Source organism: Fukomys damarensis, unplaced genomic scaffold (assembly GCF_012274545.1).
Source record: "Fukomys damarensis isolate Sample0158 unplaced genomic scaffold, DMR_v1.0_HiC HiC_scaffold_33, whole genome shotgun sequence".
Classification (NCBI taxonomy): Eukaryota; Metazoa; Chordata; class Mammalia; order Rodentia; family Bathyergidae; genus Fukomys; species Fukomys damarensis.
Genome location: NW_022900945.1, coordinates 15,650,644 through 15,666,225, shown reverse-complemented (window position 1 = coordinate 15,666,225; position 15,582 = coordinate 15,650,644). Strand labels below are relative to the sequence as shown.

Genomic DNA, 15,582 nt, shown 5'->3' with positions numbered 1-15,582 from the left:
CACCGAACTCCTCCCCAAAAAGTGAAACTGGGGCAAGAGGAGTGAAAATAGTCAGTGTATTATACAAATGTCCAAATCTGCAAAAAATAAAGCCCATTAATCTGTGTAACTGAACATGGACTAATAAAAAAGATGTGAAAAATAAAATAGACATACTTTAAATGAAATATCATGAACAATTTTTCAACTCAGAAAGGTATACAGAAATTGACACATTAGAAAAAAGGATAATTCACCACATGAGAGCACTAAAAATGATTAAGAAAAACATTTCTAATGAAAGCCAGTGGCCATTCAGTGAAAATTCCTTGACTAGATAAAGGTTTTTGTCGTCAAATAGAGGTTATCTATCCAAAATCTATAGCACACAATGTTGAGATACTGATTTTAAAGTCAGAATGAACACTATCAATAGGTTTATTGCACTGGAGGATTGCTAAATCAAAACAAAACAATAATTCAAGAAAACAAAAAATATCAAGGCTGCAAGATATCAACTTACTGGTAGTAAGCATAATTACCACATAGTAACCTGGGGACTCTTATGTAAACTATCACAAATAAGAAGTTTGCAAAGCTGCCATCAGCAAAATTATGTTCCTATGTATGAAACAACAATCAACCAGAATATGTAATTCAAAAAGATTATCTATAACAAAACAAAAAGTACAAGACACCTAGGCATACATTTAGTTTTTTTTTTTTAAGTTCAAGACATTAAAGACAAAAATATTTAACTTTTAGAACAAATTGAGAATTACATAACGGTCTTATTTGGAAGAACTCAATAGATCAATCCAATACTTCTTTCAAAATCAATCTATAATAAAAATTCCAAAAAAGATTTTGTTTGAGTACGTACGTAAATTGACAAATGGATTTTAAAATTCCTATGAAAGAGATGTACCAAAAATCAGCCAAGCCAACTCAAGGAGCAAGGTTAAAAGGCTTAAGGGATACTAGCATTATTGAAATCACAGCAATGAAAAATTGGCAAACAGTAGACACTCCTGGCATTCAGGTACATGTACAGAAACTTGATAAATGACAAAGATATTACAAATCACAAGAGAAAAGAATAGATTATGAGCTAATATGAGTACACAAAGAACTGGTTATTCATATAGTAAAATGAAGTTAATTGCCTTCTTCTCACACTGTATTGTAGTTAAAAACAAAATTTAAATGGATTAAAGGTAAAAGCTTACTTTGCCTTTAATAAAGTAATATTCTTACAAAGGCTGGGTGTTATGGCGCACACCTGTAATCCCAGCACTTGGGGAGGCTGAGGCAGGAGGATCACTGCGAGTTTGAGACCAGCCTGGGCTACACAGTGAGTTCCAGGTCAGTCTCAACTGCATAGTGAGACCCTGTCTCAAAAAACGGAAAAAAAAAAAAAAAGAAAAAAAAAGAAAAAGTAATATCCTTACAAATTGTGGAATAAAGACAACTTTCTTAATCTGGAAACTAAAAGGAAAAAATCTTACAAAATACCCAAAACACTAACCCAAAGATAATGGACTGCTAATTTTGATTTCATTAGAAAAAGTAAAAAAATTAAAAAAAAAGAAGAAAGTATAAAGAGATTCATTATTCTTAACACATATAATCTTGAAAGAATTAGTATCCAGGATGTAGGAAGAAGTACAAAGAAATACAAAACTAGAAAAATGTTGTGGACAAAAATTCACAGGAGAGAAAACTAAAACAGGCAAATAAATGCATTAAAAAAGAATCAAAAGCATTAAGTAATCAGGGGAACTGCAAATTAAAACAGTTAATGGGATCAATTCAAACTCATTAGATTAACGATATTTATGTCAATAATAAAGTGTTAGCAAAGACAGTGATTGTATTACTGTTATTACTTGTGAGAATGTAAACTGGCAAAACAAGGTTAGAGCACAATTTGGACTTATTTAGTAAACTAAGGACAGACAAGCTCTATCACTCAAAAATTCTATTTCAGTATGTGTATATGTGTATTTAGAAAGGCACATGTATGAACAAGTAAATATACAAAAACTTCCCCTGTACTTTTCTTTGTATTAGCAGATAAATGGAAGCCACGAATGTCTGTTATTAGATGCATAAGTAATTGTCTATTCTTGGATCCAATACATAAATTAGAGATGTATATGGTAATAGGTATAAATGTGCCAAATATAATGGCAAGAAAAAATTACACAAAAATATGAAAATATTAACATACTGATCTGTAGAGCAAAATTTTAGAAGTTTTTTAAAGATCTTATCAATGTTAAAAAATAAATTAAGGATGAAGCTTTTCTTGATCTGATCAGAAATGAGAGAACTGAATGGACTTCAACATTATCTGTGACTGTATTTTCCAAACACTTTTTAAGTGAACACAGTAAAACACCATGAGGTAGCTGAAGTGGCTGACCAGCACACAGATGTTTATGCCAGCATTGGTGCTGTCCATGTGTTTGAAACAGTAAATGCCTTATTCAATAGATTTCTGGAAGTCAATGTACTTGGTTCATGGGAGAGCCATCCAGGGCCTCAATGAGAGCCAAAATTGTAGAGGGAAGTTTAAAATAATTCTCCATCCTTCTTATTTTAAAAATTTCACCAGAGTGCTGGCTGCAATGAGATGAAAGGAGAACAGTATAGAAGAGCCTCTGAGAACAACAGTGCCCTCTTCCAGGAGCCTGTGACGTCCTGCGTGGAAGCCGCTCTGTCTGCCTGAGTCCCAGGGAAAAAACAGCAAGGAGGAGAACGGAAAATGACATGAAGCAGAGCCAAAGCCCAGCCATCTGGGTTGTGCAGTATGGAGTAAGAATAAGCTGTCGTTTGGAAACTCTTAGGACTGTGGAGTTTTTGTTACTACAGTATTCCTAGGCCTTAAGTGACAGACACGGTCATGCTAGCTACTGGGGCCATTCAGAAAATAAATAAAAAGAATGTTATAATGAACTGATCAGGCCGGTAGAGCTTAAACCATCTAATTAATCTTCAGGTCACAAGGAAAGACAACCAAACCTTTAGGGCCTCACAGTATGATGCAAGATGGTGCAACAAAGTTCTTGGGGGAAAAAAATGAAACGTCTGACCAAGCCTCTAGATCACCAGTGCAACAAGCACAGTTAAATACTGCAAGCAGATGAAGTCAGTCAAATGTAGAACGTGGGAAACTGTACAGGATACTTTACCCTCTGATTTCTCCTACAAAAACGAACAAGTATCAACAAATTGATTTAGCCTTTTCATTAGAAGAAACTCAACAACATAGGAAAGGATCCAGGTTTTGTTTGTATCCTGGTTCAAACAAATCAGGTAAAAATTTACAAAAATTCAGCAAATGTGCTCATAATTTTGTTATCTTTTAATATATATTTTTTTAAATTTTTATGCATGATACTGATATTGTGGTTTTTAAAATTGGTATTGAACACATATTTTTCCACAATAGTAAAGATGGGATGTAATGATTTACTGTAAAGTAATTGCAGGGGTGAGGAGAATAAATGAAATAGCATTAGCTACATGTTGAAACTAGATGATAGGAATTTTTAAAATAAAAAACAGACAATTCCGCTCTTCCCAAGATAATAAGAAAAAATAAGCAAAGTTACATACTGAGGGATCATAATCTGAATACACATCATATGACAAATACACAAAGGATATATTAAGAATACTTACTTCTCGTTAATAAGACAATTTGAACAAACAAAATGAACCACACTACACAGAGACATGTGAATGTCAAATAAACACATGAAGTTATAAGTAAATGGTTACTCAGCAACCAAAATAACCCCACAATAAAATTCCACGATAAAACAGCAAACTGGCTAAAAATAAGAAGACTGTGATACCAGTGAGAATGTAGCGCAAGTGGAACTCTCACACTGCTGCTGGGGACCAATTGGGAATTCAGCAGCCAAAAAGTGGCAATAACCAAGTGTTTAAAAGGCAAGTGGTGTGTACAAATACAATGGGATGATACTCAGTAAATGTAAGTAAACTAATGCCACTCCCGCCGTATGAATAATCTCAAAAAAAATCATTTTGCATGAGGAGGCAAGATCAAAAAAGAACCCATTCAGAGGGCCATGGAGAAGCATGCCTGGTCCCAGCACTCTTGGAAATTGAGGCAGGAGGGCTGCAATTTCAAGGGTGGTCTGGGCAGCTAAGCAACGTAGTGAGACTCTGTCTCAAAATTAAAAATAAAAAATGCAAAAGGGATGCAGTCCAGTGTGAAGAACCTGGATTCAATCCCACTACTACAAAAATAAACAAAAAAACGAGAACCAAGACCTGTCATGTAAAGGTACAAGATCCCCATGATGAATGTAACTGTACTGTCGACCTAAAATGTACCAATACACTCAATAAGAGAGAGAAAAAAAGAAATCCCCAGGCTCAACCTAAAGCAAAAAACAAAAACCAAAAAATGAAAAAAACACCTTTTCAACTGAAGGTCTAGAAAAGCTATCCATAATCATAGAAAACAAATCTTTCGTGGAGCTGACAGAAAATGAGATTGACTTTTGAGTAACAAACTGTTGACCATACGATAATTACAGTGATATACAATGTTCGATACTCTTCAAACTGCAGACGTCGTAAGTACCCTTATCGTATGTAAGTTATACCTCAAAGTAGATTGTAAAATATCATGGCAGATACAATTATACCACTTTCGTGCGTCGTGTATCATAAGGGTAAATGGTGCTACTATGTTAAATTAAGGATATAGGGAGAAATCACTAAAGGGGGTAAATCAAGCTGCTTTGATAATTTAAGCTCTTGTAGCTATGCTCCAAATTTAGATAAGAGCTTCATAAGAGTGAGGACATGAAGGAATAATAGGCTATTTTAGTGCGCAAATCTAAAAAGACTACAAGTCCTAGGAAATGAATGGTTCCTTCCTTTACTCTAAATCTGTGTCACAATATGCAAAATGACTTTCATAGTGATAAATCTGGGGTATTTACGACATAGAGTAAGTTCCACAGATTATTTTAGGGATGCCAGTAAAATGTTCATTACATTCTGGTAGAATCTCCATAAGGTTGCATTTTAATTAAAAAATAAAGAAAATCAATACCAAGAACAATCTTTTAAATTTCTGAAAAACACCGAATAACTGCAAAAATACATCCTGGTGTTTCATTTTCTTTGGAATATATCTTGAACTACGATAAAAGTATCTTGGATACTTAGTAACTGGGGATCTGGCCAGCACATAGAACATTGACAGAGCTCATCAAATCCTCTAAGAGCAGAGGAGGAAAATTATGTTCCAGTTTTTTAACTTGTTTTTTATTTTTAATAACGTTCCAAAAATTTAGGAAACAATAATACCTTCCATGACTCTTTTTTTTTTTTTTTTTTTTTGGTACCAGGGATTGAACTCGGGTCCTTGCACTTGCAAGGCATGTCACTGAACCGCTTTCCCGTGCTTTTTTTTTTTTTTTTTTTTTTTTTGGTACCAGGGATTGAACTCGGGTCCTTGCACTTGCAAGGCATGTCACTGAACCGCTGAGCTAAATCCGGCCCTCCATGACCATTTTCTAAATTGATCAACTCCATACCCCTCTGATCTAGTACAGGTCTCCAGAAATAATTGAGAATTACTGTTCTGTGTATATCTCAGAAATTTTATTAGATCTATAATTAAATTAACCTCAAAAATAGGTAAGAAAGAGAGAGAGAGAAAGTTTCATTCATTGTCATATTACTCCTAAAGCTACTCTGAAAAATCCTTTTCCTTGTGATGAAGTGTGCCAGGCCACAGCAGGCCAAATTATTTTGACTTTGTTTACTTAGAAGCTACTAAATGAGAGCTACTACATTTACTTTGATAGCTACTAAGCTACACCACAGAAGAAATTTTAATATTTTTTCTTAAAAATTCACTTATTTAAAATAAGGCTTAAAGTCAGATATCATAATATGATTTATGTCCATTTTGACATTATTTTAATTTCTTATTGTTTTCATTATATTATCATTTTATTTTTTAATTAAAATTTCCATGACACCTTCAGATACAATTAAGTGAATGACGTGGCATCTTTGACAAAAAGACTTCATTCACTCAGTGTCTACTGTCCTTGTCCATAAGAGTAGTCTATGTCCTTCTCATTGTGTGTGTGTGCTGAAACGTACAGACGAGACTTTTTACTAAGGGATACAGCAAAAGTCATCAGAGTTCAATGATATCGATCATTAACAATTCTAAATCAGTTAAGCTTAAATTAATAAAAATTTTACTTCTTGAAAATATTTTCAAAAGTGAATTTCTATCTCTGTGGCAGCCTTTAAATTCTAATTTATGCTTCAAAAGTATTTGTAGTTACTTTCTAATGTATGAAACATGAATATCTTGCATTATACGAGATGTAGTTCACTGACCACACTTTCACCTGAGGGCAATTTTGTTTAATATAAATATTTTGCTCAAGTTCTGTGAGCTGAAATATAGGAGTGGGAGAACACATTCCATAAAGTAATTTAAATTAATTAGGAGCACGTTATATAAAATGGAAAAGCTTTTGCCACTGTTTCATACAAGCACTTTTCCTAACTTAAGCAATCCATATTTTGGCATTTAAGTACTCTTACACTTCATTTTTTGATTTTTCAGTTGGAAAGGAACATACATACATACACATAAACCCATTTTTTTTTACAAAGAGTAGATTTTGGCTTTTGCATTATTTTTATTAAGTATGATCGACAATTTTTTCTTCTAACAGACGAAAATAATTTAACCAAAGAGAAATTTCACACTGGAACAACACACTCAAAATGAAAAAAAAAAAAAAATCATTCTCTCAAGTATCTATGTTCTAAATCAAAGTCAAGCCCAACAGCAGACTGACTTACCAATATTTTCTGTGGGCATGGAGACCCTTGTTGGTTCTAAGAGATTGTCTGCCAGGACGAAAGCCCCTTCTTCCAAGGTGTCCAGTAACATTGTTGCTGTGTGAGCTTGTTCTGAAGAATTCATATGCTTCCAGGACTCCAAAGCCTCAGGTCTCAGAAGATTGTCCACTGTGTCGACAATTGCCTGCATCCATTGGAAAATTATCATCAGTTCTGACTGTTTTTGCAACAAAAGTGACTTTCACCTGCTGACCAGTGTCAACTGTAATACTCATCTGGCATCATGATCTAGTGCTACTTCAAAATGGAAGAAGATTTGAGCAATGAATAACTGATCACTTCATAAGACTAACTAAAGACTAGCAGACTTGGCTTAGATTATTGCTATGAGTAGAAAGGTGGCTTGCTTATGTTTACCTAATCATACCTCAAAATCTGGAAGAAAAACATGACAAACATTAGCAGCTGCTAACCTGAGGCATGACTCTCACATTGATGGTTCCGACTAAGGTCATCCTATTTACAATCTCAAGACTTGAATCTTCTAAATAGAAAATGATGTCTCCAGAGCAGACTGATATTTATGCCTGAAATTTGAATCATATTGCTTTTTGGAACCTATATTAAAATAGTAACTGAAAATATGTCTGATAGACATTAATCTATTCATTATTATTTGTTAAATAAAAAGGTACTTTTAAAGTTTAAATTATTTGCTAACATTTTCACTCTTCGAGTTCCCTGTCCAGATAAAAAAGTATCTTAATTTATAAATAAAGGACTACTCTCAAAGAAATCAACCAGAATATGTCATGCCTGCACTGATAATTTAAGGAAAATAACAAAATCCCAGTAATGAATGTAACTGTACTGTAGACCTCGAATGTACCAAAAAACTCAATAAAAAGAAAAAAAATTTCAGGAAAATAGAAAAACAAAGTCATGACAAACATTCAAATTGCAAATATTCACATAGATGGGCTTAATTTATTGCCATGCAAAGTTAACATTAATTTAGAAAAACAGTTTTTTGTAGCTAGTCAGCTGAAGGTAGACTCCTACTGAGTTCTGCTGTACGTCTGCCCTGAGTATGACCCAGAGATCTGGGATCACTACACTTACTTACTACTCCATTTACCCAGTCATACTCTATCATCAAACTCAAAGACGACCTATTGGTAATCACCAAGGGGGAAAAAAGATATATACATTATATAAAAACAACAATGCAAACTGCTAAGTTAGGGTAGACTACTGAAATGAGCAGAGAAAAGTTGTTTGAGGCTACTGTCAGAGTAAGATTCATTAGCTTAATCCATCTTAATATCCTCGTTCTGTCTGCCTTGTGAGCCCCATGACCTCCTGGCAGGTGGAAGATACGTTCAAGTTGGCAGCATTTCTCGCTCTCTAACGGGAGATGGGATGGGCAAAATGGTCACACGGACGCTGCTGCAGCCATTAACTAGCGTGGAACAGAAATTGGTCTGCTGAGGCCAGATTCATTCATTAGTCACCAAGAAATACAGACTGGAGCCTCTAATCTAAGTCACAAATGAATCCTCTGTCACAAAGTAGGAACTTACTTCATTTGTGCTATGTAAGTCAGCTTCTGATTGGTAATTTAGGGAGCTTTATTAGTCTTATCTGAACAGAGGAGCTCATCTGAGACATTCTGAAAGTGACACTGGCAAGAAATTAAGGTCATACGGAAATTTACTCTTATACATATAACTCGCGGATGGCATGCTTTATTAATTCAAAACCCTGCTTATTTATTGCCATTTGTACTTTTCTAGTGGGATCAAAATGATCATTAGCCTAATCATATTTCTGAAACAGTCTTCCTGCTACAGAAAAAAAAGCAATCCTTTTCCCACTGAGACATATGTCCTGGACAACATACCAATTATTACATTTCACACATTAACTGAAAGCTCAAAGGTGATCTGAACATTTGCACTTGCAGAATTCTATAGATTGCAGCAGTTATTTCTTTGCCCCATTAAGCAGGCTAGAAAGGGAAAACATGAAAACAGACTTTGTCACCACACTATCTTAAAAAGTTCCCATGTCGTTTGACAGTCTCTTTTACTAACTAGTGAGATGCTGTTCTGTTTTTTCCCCCTAGACTTCGCCAATCAAGATCAATGGAATTATGGATTCTGAATAATCTGTTTGAAATTACAAAAGTTCTTTTTTTTTCTTGTCACTGGATACAGATTAATTCTTCAAGGTTTGGTTTAGCATGGTAATTGTCCCCAGGACAATAAGCTTAGAAAATTACTAACCCCTGAAGAGGAACTTTTAAAATTCACAGCTCATCACAAAATGGTTTTAATACTCTGAGCTAGCAACCAGATTAGCGTGGCATAATTCTACTGTTAGCCTCAGCATAGTTCCTGTCAGTTGGATATTGTACCAAGAAGAAAATAACAGCTGGAGTGGAGGACACTGAACCTAACAGTGGCTTTCTGTTCTCAGTATTGGCTGGTTAAAGCCCATATGTAATACATACTGATATATCATGGGCACATTACATTTTATTTCATCTTTAGTAACCCATTCCATATCTATCTGCTACTAGAAATGACTCCTCAATTTTTTAGGACAAAGCCTATTTCATTTAAGAGTATGCCACAGAGGTAAGAAAGCAGTGACTTTTTCATGCACATACATTATGACTACACAGTCTTTGATATGATAAACTGCCAAGGATATATCATAGCTGCTTTGCTGAAGTTGTTTCTTAATCGAGAAATGACAACAGAAAACATCTGAGGCTATGTGATTACTTTCCAATTCAGAGTATATTTCATTAAAAATTCTTGTACTTTTGGATGAATGGAAAAACAGCAAAACTTATCAAAGTAAATTGAATGTTTGTTCTGAGAGTAATATACCTGTGCAAAGCCAACATTGCACAGCTGATATGGGGCACATTATATAATTATCAAAGACTGAAATACATTGGATCATGCAGCAAGATGATAAAGCGTGGCAGGTAGCTGGAGAAAGGAGAAAGCAGGGAGACAGCACAGGAGAGATACCTTAAGGTAAGCCCTGCATGTCTTCTCTCGTTTTTGGAGCTTTCGAGTAAAAGAAAAGAAAATCAGAGGTTAGATTATATCTGTTGAAAATGAGGAAAGAAGAAATCCTCAAAAAAATGAGCTGGTGTTCCAGAGCTCAGTTCATTATTTACGGAGTCCTCTGGATGTCTGTCCGTCTACACCAACTGTCCAGACTGATTACGCACATGTTTTAGCTGAATGGATTAAACATATTAAGCCAAAGCATGTTGACTAAGAAAAAAAAAAAAAAGGGATCAAATACATATTGTAGTTTTTTTCTTTTTTTAAGGCTCATATTTAACCTTGAAAAAACATATTGCCACAGCTTTGGGGTTCAAAGGAACACAATATAAATACAGTGTTACTTCTTATCACATTTTAGTCATAGCAGAAAAAATTAAGAGCAATGATACAATTTTTTCTTGCAGAGACAAACTTGACCTGCATATTCCCACGTGTGTTAACAGTTTTGCTGCAACAGTCACAGTCGCAATACTGAATTAGCATACAAAGTGTATCAGCTGCGCAACCGTAATCTCTGCAGTGCAACGCATGAGTTCGGAAACGAAGAGCGCTGACCACAGTCAGAGGAATGAAATTTGCCACCAACTAGGATCCCTTAGGGAATCAGTGTCATTTTCATTGGTTGGCCAAATGCTGTTCCTTTCTAAACTAACTCTTCATTTGGGAAAGGAACCAAATTTTTTGGCTCTAGAGGTCTGTCCAGGGGACCGGGGCTTTGGCAGTCAATTGCTGGAACAGCGGGTGAGCTGCCATAGAAAATACCTAATTTTAAACAGGGAAGAGTTTCCTACCTTGTTATAACTCCGGCCGGCTGAATCCTTTTCACTAGGTTTCAGCTCCTGCAGCTGTGCATCCAGGATGTCCACCAACTGCTCCATCAGCCTCACGGAGGAGCTCACATCACCAGCAAACACTGGCCCTTTGGTGTGTTTAGCCAGTTCATTGGCAAGACTAGCAGCATTTTCTCCACTTCTGATCTGAAACGACAATGTGTATTATCTCAGTATGATTTCCTGTTCTGTTGGTGGCTTCTAGTACTCTAGTGGCTTCTTTTCTTTTACTTCTAGCACCTCTGTCGGGGTGAAAAGAAATTATTTGCAAGGATGTGAAAAAAGTATGCAACTAATAACTTTGTCTTCATCTCAGAAGATTAAAGGGTTTTAGATCCTCAGCACACAAAAGAAATTCCTAACCAGACACTTAAAAGAAACAAAAGGAAAAAAATTTTTAAACCCTTTTCAAAAATTTCAAACAGTTCTCTCATTTTACTGTACTCACTTAAAATTGTTATTTGAAGCTCTTGTTTAGTCCAGTGATCCAGAATTTAAATCAAAGCTAATCAGTGTGATACAGCGGGTTATTATCTAGTGTTTTTACTTCAGTGAGGTGGATGGAGAAGAACATGAAAGTACACTGCATTATACTTCAATATTCAAGTCCCTGATGTCTTTTAAAGTCACTTTTTACTCCTTGTATTATAACCATGTATGATATAAACATCTGCTTGCATTCTGTGAAGTCAGTTGCAAACTTAATGATATTTGATTTATTAGGCCAATGCACTATTTGTCTCATGCACATCAAAAGAAGCAGGACAAACTAAATATGAGTGAAATTAAACAAGTATGTATTCATTAAAAAGCTTAACATAGAAAACAGCAAACCCTGAAACACATGTAACTTTCAATAAATACTTTACAGATAAAACTACACATACTTTTCTTTTCTACTGAACAAAAAGCAATGAAGCTGGTTTTAACATACAAAAGTAAATTATTTATGTTAGAAGTGAAAGCCCTAAATCACCAATGTGAATCATATTAAAATGTTCCAACCAACCTTCTGAGCCAGCTGATTTACCCAGTGTGAGGTGCAGTTGCTGAGATCAGGGCCCTTAGGGCTCCATGTTCCAGTGGAAACCACGCAGAGATATGAGGCAGTTCCTACAACAGATGGAGAAAACAGCAGTGAAATTGAAACCATTTTTTCTGCATTCATTCGGGAAATCGGCTACGAGGATCCTAGTCCGTGCGTTAAATTTTAAATAAACACTAATGGAAGCAGTTGACAATAACTGACAAAAAGGAGAGGAAAATGCAGATTATAAGCAGTAAATATAAAGTAAGCACAGAAATATCAGACATTTACAGCAAACAAACAAAAAGCCCTTGATTTTCTTGGGACTCGTCCAAAGTGATGCTTGTAATGAGAAAGGCAGCTGTAAGCCCCCTGAATCCTTGGGCAAAAAGCTCAGACTTGACCTAGGTCTTTAAGAGGGAGAGCTAACCCAGTATCTGACTTTTACAGTTTGAAAATCTTTAAGTTGCATACCGATGTAACAAAAATAATAAAATGAGCTGATGTAAATACCTCTTCCTTCATATAAAACCCCTCGAATGTCACTCAGAACCGACTTACTAAATGTATAAAGGAATGGATGGTATTTTAAAGGAAATACCTCTCGTTCCCTTGGGACATGGTCGTTCTACCATCATTCCCCTTTGTGTCTGAGGCCACTTTATCCCCCTCGCTTCTAATGCGTCGCAGAATCTCTCTGGCAGGGGGAAAATGTTTGTTACGGGAGGAATTTTGGTTGTAGAAGCTGCTGGAGGCGGTTTTGTCCCTTTGCTTCCTTCCTGTGATCCGGCTACGGTTGTGGTCACAGGACCCTTCTGTGAAGTAGTGGTCGTGGTTGATACTGTGGTTTTGAACAGCTCAGCTGAAGAAGTTATTGTCACAGCTGTGGTAGGCACTACGGAAAGAAGACGAGCATATTAATCTCACACACTCCCACTCATATACAGGCATGGAAGTACACGGGCTCAGACACTCAAAATGCTGCCCATTTGCAATCTCCCAAAAAACAACGGGCAGAATTTTTGACACAGCCACTAAGAAAGAAGACAACGAAATCTCTTCATGTCTCCCAATTTCTTCACTGGACTGCCTAAAATGATGGTAGCTTGAATTTACTATAACTTTTGTTGCGTGATTCCATTTTAGGTTTATTTCTCACTGAAATATTTGATAGTGCAGTTGACTATAGTTTCACACCGTCTAACAGGAAATGAAGGATAGTTTCATATAGGAAAACTCCTAAATTTATGGTCTATAAAAATCTGAATTGTCAATAAAAGTTTTATAATTGTATATAATTGGGACAATAGAACGATTTAAAGTCACCCATTCTACATCTTGCAGGAAAATAAATACTGTGACATCTTTCCACCCAGCAGCCATTCTTGCTTGAGAGATTTTTGAGCATGCCTGATTAGATCCAAACAGAAGATAAACTTGGCATGCTTGTTTTGTTTTAGTAAGGAAACACCTCAGTCTTTGCCCTCTTTATTTTTGAAAAAATAGGTATGAAGACTCCGGTCAAAAGTGAGAGCAATCTTTTATCAAGAAACGGTGCAAAGGGGAAGGGGAAGTGGGAGGGGTAAGAGAAAAGAAAGAAGGGATTGGAATTAATATGAGAAAAAGAGAAAAATGGAAACAATGCCTTTGTAGATAGGGAGGGGGGAGGGGTTAAAGGGAGGGCAAGGGAAAGGGGAAAAAATAAGAACTAAAATAGATTATGTAAAGGGGTCAATATATTGTATGCCTAAAATGTACCAATACAATTAATTTTAAAAAAGATACAGGGCGAGAGTAAATCATGCTTAATTGGAAACCAACCCTTCATATTTTATTGACCCTTACCAGATAATATAAAAGGAACTATGGTTACATATTTCAAAGCAGAAAGTTTTATTTTTATCTTCCAACATTAGTTTCAGTTACATTAACTATTTTAAAATAATGCTTTCTCTATTAATTATCATTTAACTAAACATTACAGCATAAGAGTCTGTCAGTAAAAATTTAATACTACCAATTAAAATCTGTTAGAAGAGATCAGACTTCATCAGTATTGATAGAATGACTCTTAAAACTTTACGTGGTACCTTAATTGAAATCACCAGTACAGCAAATTAAAAAAAAGCCATTTAAAAATTTTTATAAACACATTAAATTATTTAACCTATATAAGAAAAATAAGCTACAATAGTAAAACTAATCAGAAAAATGTTTCTATCATCATTAATAAATTTAATATTTTAAGTTCTGCTTCATAAATATTTACTTTATGCAGTTCTGGCAAAATTGAAAGTACACTCATTTTACTAGAAAAAACAGCATCTATGTAGTCCTAGGTCTTGGCAGTGACAAAATTCTTGTTAGAAATATACACTACCCACGTTCCATTTCCTTTCCTGTCTTTTTCTCAAGAGAAACTTAAGCACATGTTTTATTTCCCAGGCTTAATTTATTGACCATGGAAGAGACGCTCTTGTACATCAGTCGAACATCATACCTACCCCGCTGCTACCGAAAGCTATTCAAGCCTGTCTATCTTTTGCTGCAAAGCACTTGCCTGACATCTTGTTAAACCTCTGTAATTTTCTTTTGATTACAATGCAGCTTGGCTTTCAGTGCTTTCTCAATTAACATTTGTCAAAAGCATCACAATCTTTGGCAGAAGTGTCAAATGGCTGCTGCGGAATCAAGTCTTAAAAGGGAAATGAGGGATCAGAGCACAGAGAAAGAGGAGGAACAAAAAGGTTTAGCAGCGCACCATCTTATGTACCCCTGAACACCTCAGCACTAATTAGTACATATTTAATCGCTAAAATATGTACTAAGGCTACAATTAGTGATTTGTTACTTGGCGGAGGTAAAGATTCATAATAAATGAGTGAAGACAGATAATGAAATAACCCCCACTAAATGCATAAAACTTCATGCAGCACTGTACAGCCATGTTTCCATGTATTTTTTTGCTAACATCTTTTTGTACCTTTTGATTATCAGAAGATGTTTCAAAGGGATCAACACAACCTTTGAGGATAAAATAGTGAAATACTGGGATTTTGTGAGTATAAAAAAAGTTAAAGTGACAAAACTGGGACTTTAGGGGAGGACCAACTAGGATTTTTGAGTTCTGCAAAATTCAATTCAGCAGTACTTCCAGGAAAAAGGTTCTTCTTGTTGTTCTTTGTTGTACACTGAAGCTAGAATATTTCTAAAGATATTTCTAGAATGAAGATATTTCTAAAAATTATTATCAGTTTCCACAGAGAGATATAAGTCCCAACAGTGCATCAAGTAACGATAAAAGCTCACAATCGTTCAGCATTTATATGCCAGTTGCTGGTCATCATTGTGGACCATCTGACCTTCTTATTTAATCTTTTCCAAGACCCCACAAGTTTGGCATAAAATCATCTTCCTTTCACAGATGTGGAAACTGAGCAGGGGAGAAGTTCAGTGATTTGCTCTTTAAGGTCACTTGTCCACACACTGTGTAATGTATTGACTTTACATTTCTAAGTAAAAGAGTTTCACACTCTGAAAAACACAGATCCTACAAAGCAACTTGCCTGTATTTTGGAACATTTAGCTGACACTGCTTTGGGTAAATCTCTAAAAAGAGAAAGAATATGGGAAGATAGATCAAACTAGGACAATAAATAATAAAAAAGTTCAATAGCGAGACTTCCATAGCAAAGGTTTGAAACTCAAGACTATCTGATGAGAAGAAAACATGAGAGCTGACAATAGAATTGTAACTTAAATACAAATG

The 15,582-nt window shown here is 35.3% G+C and overlaps 1 protein-coding gene across 36 annotated transcripts in view; it reads right to left on the bottom strand.

Annotated features, from left to right (window-relative positions):
- Adgrl2 (adhesion G protein-coupled receptor L2) overlaps positions 1–15,582 on the bottom strand; it is a 221,892-nt gene that overhangs the window by 30,597 nt on the left and 175,713 nt on the right. For 26 of the 36 annotated variants that reach the window (XM_033758421.1, XM_033758439.1, XM_033758440.1 and 23 more), the window contains 5 exons: positions 12,415–12,708; positions 11,796–11,899; positions 10,748–10,933; positions 9,912–9,950; positions 6,865–7,048 (listed from right to left, as the gene is read on the bottom strand). In XM_033758421.1, the coding sequence (XP_033614312.1) occupies positions 6,865–7,048; positions 9,912–9,950; positions 10,748–10,933; positions 11,796–11,899; positions 12,415–12,708 (807 nt within the window). The remainder of the gene's footprint in view (positions 1–6,864; positions 7,049–9,911; positions 9,951–10,747; positions 10,934–11,795; positions 11,900–12,414; positions 12,709–15,582) is intronic. The other 10 variants (XM_033758432.1, XM_033758437.1, XM_010613734.2 and 7 more) reach the window with 1 other exon arrangement.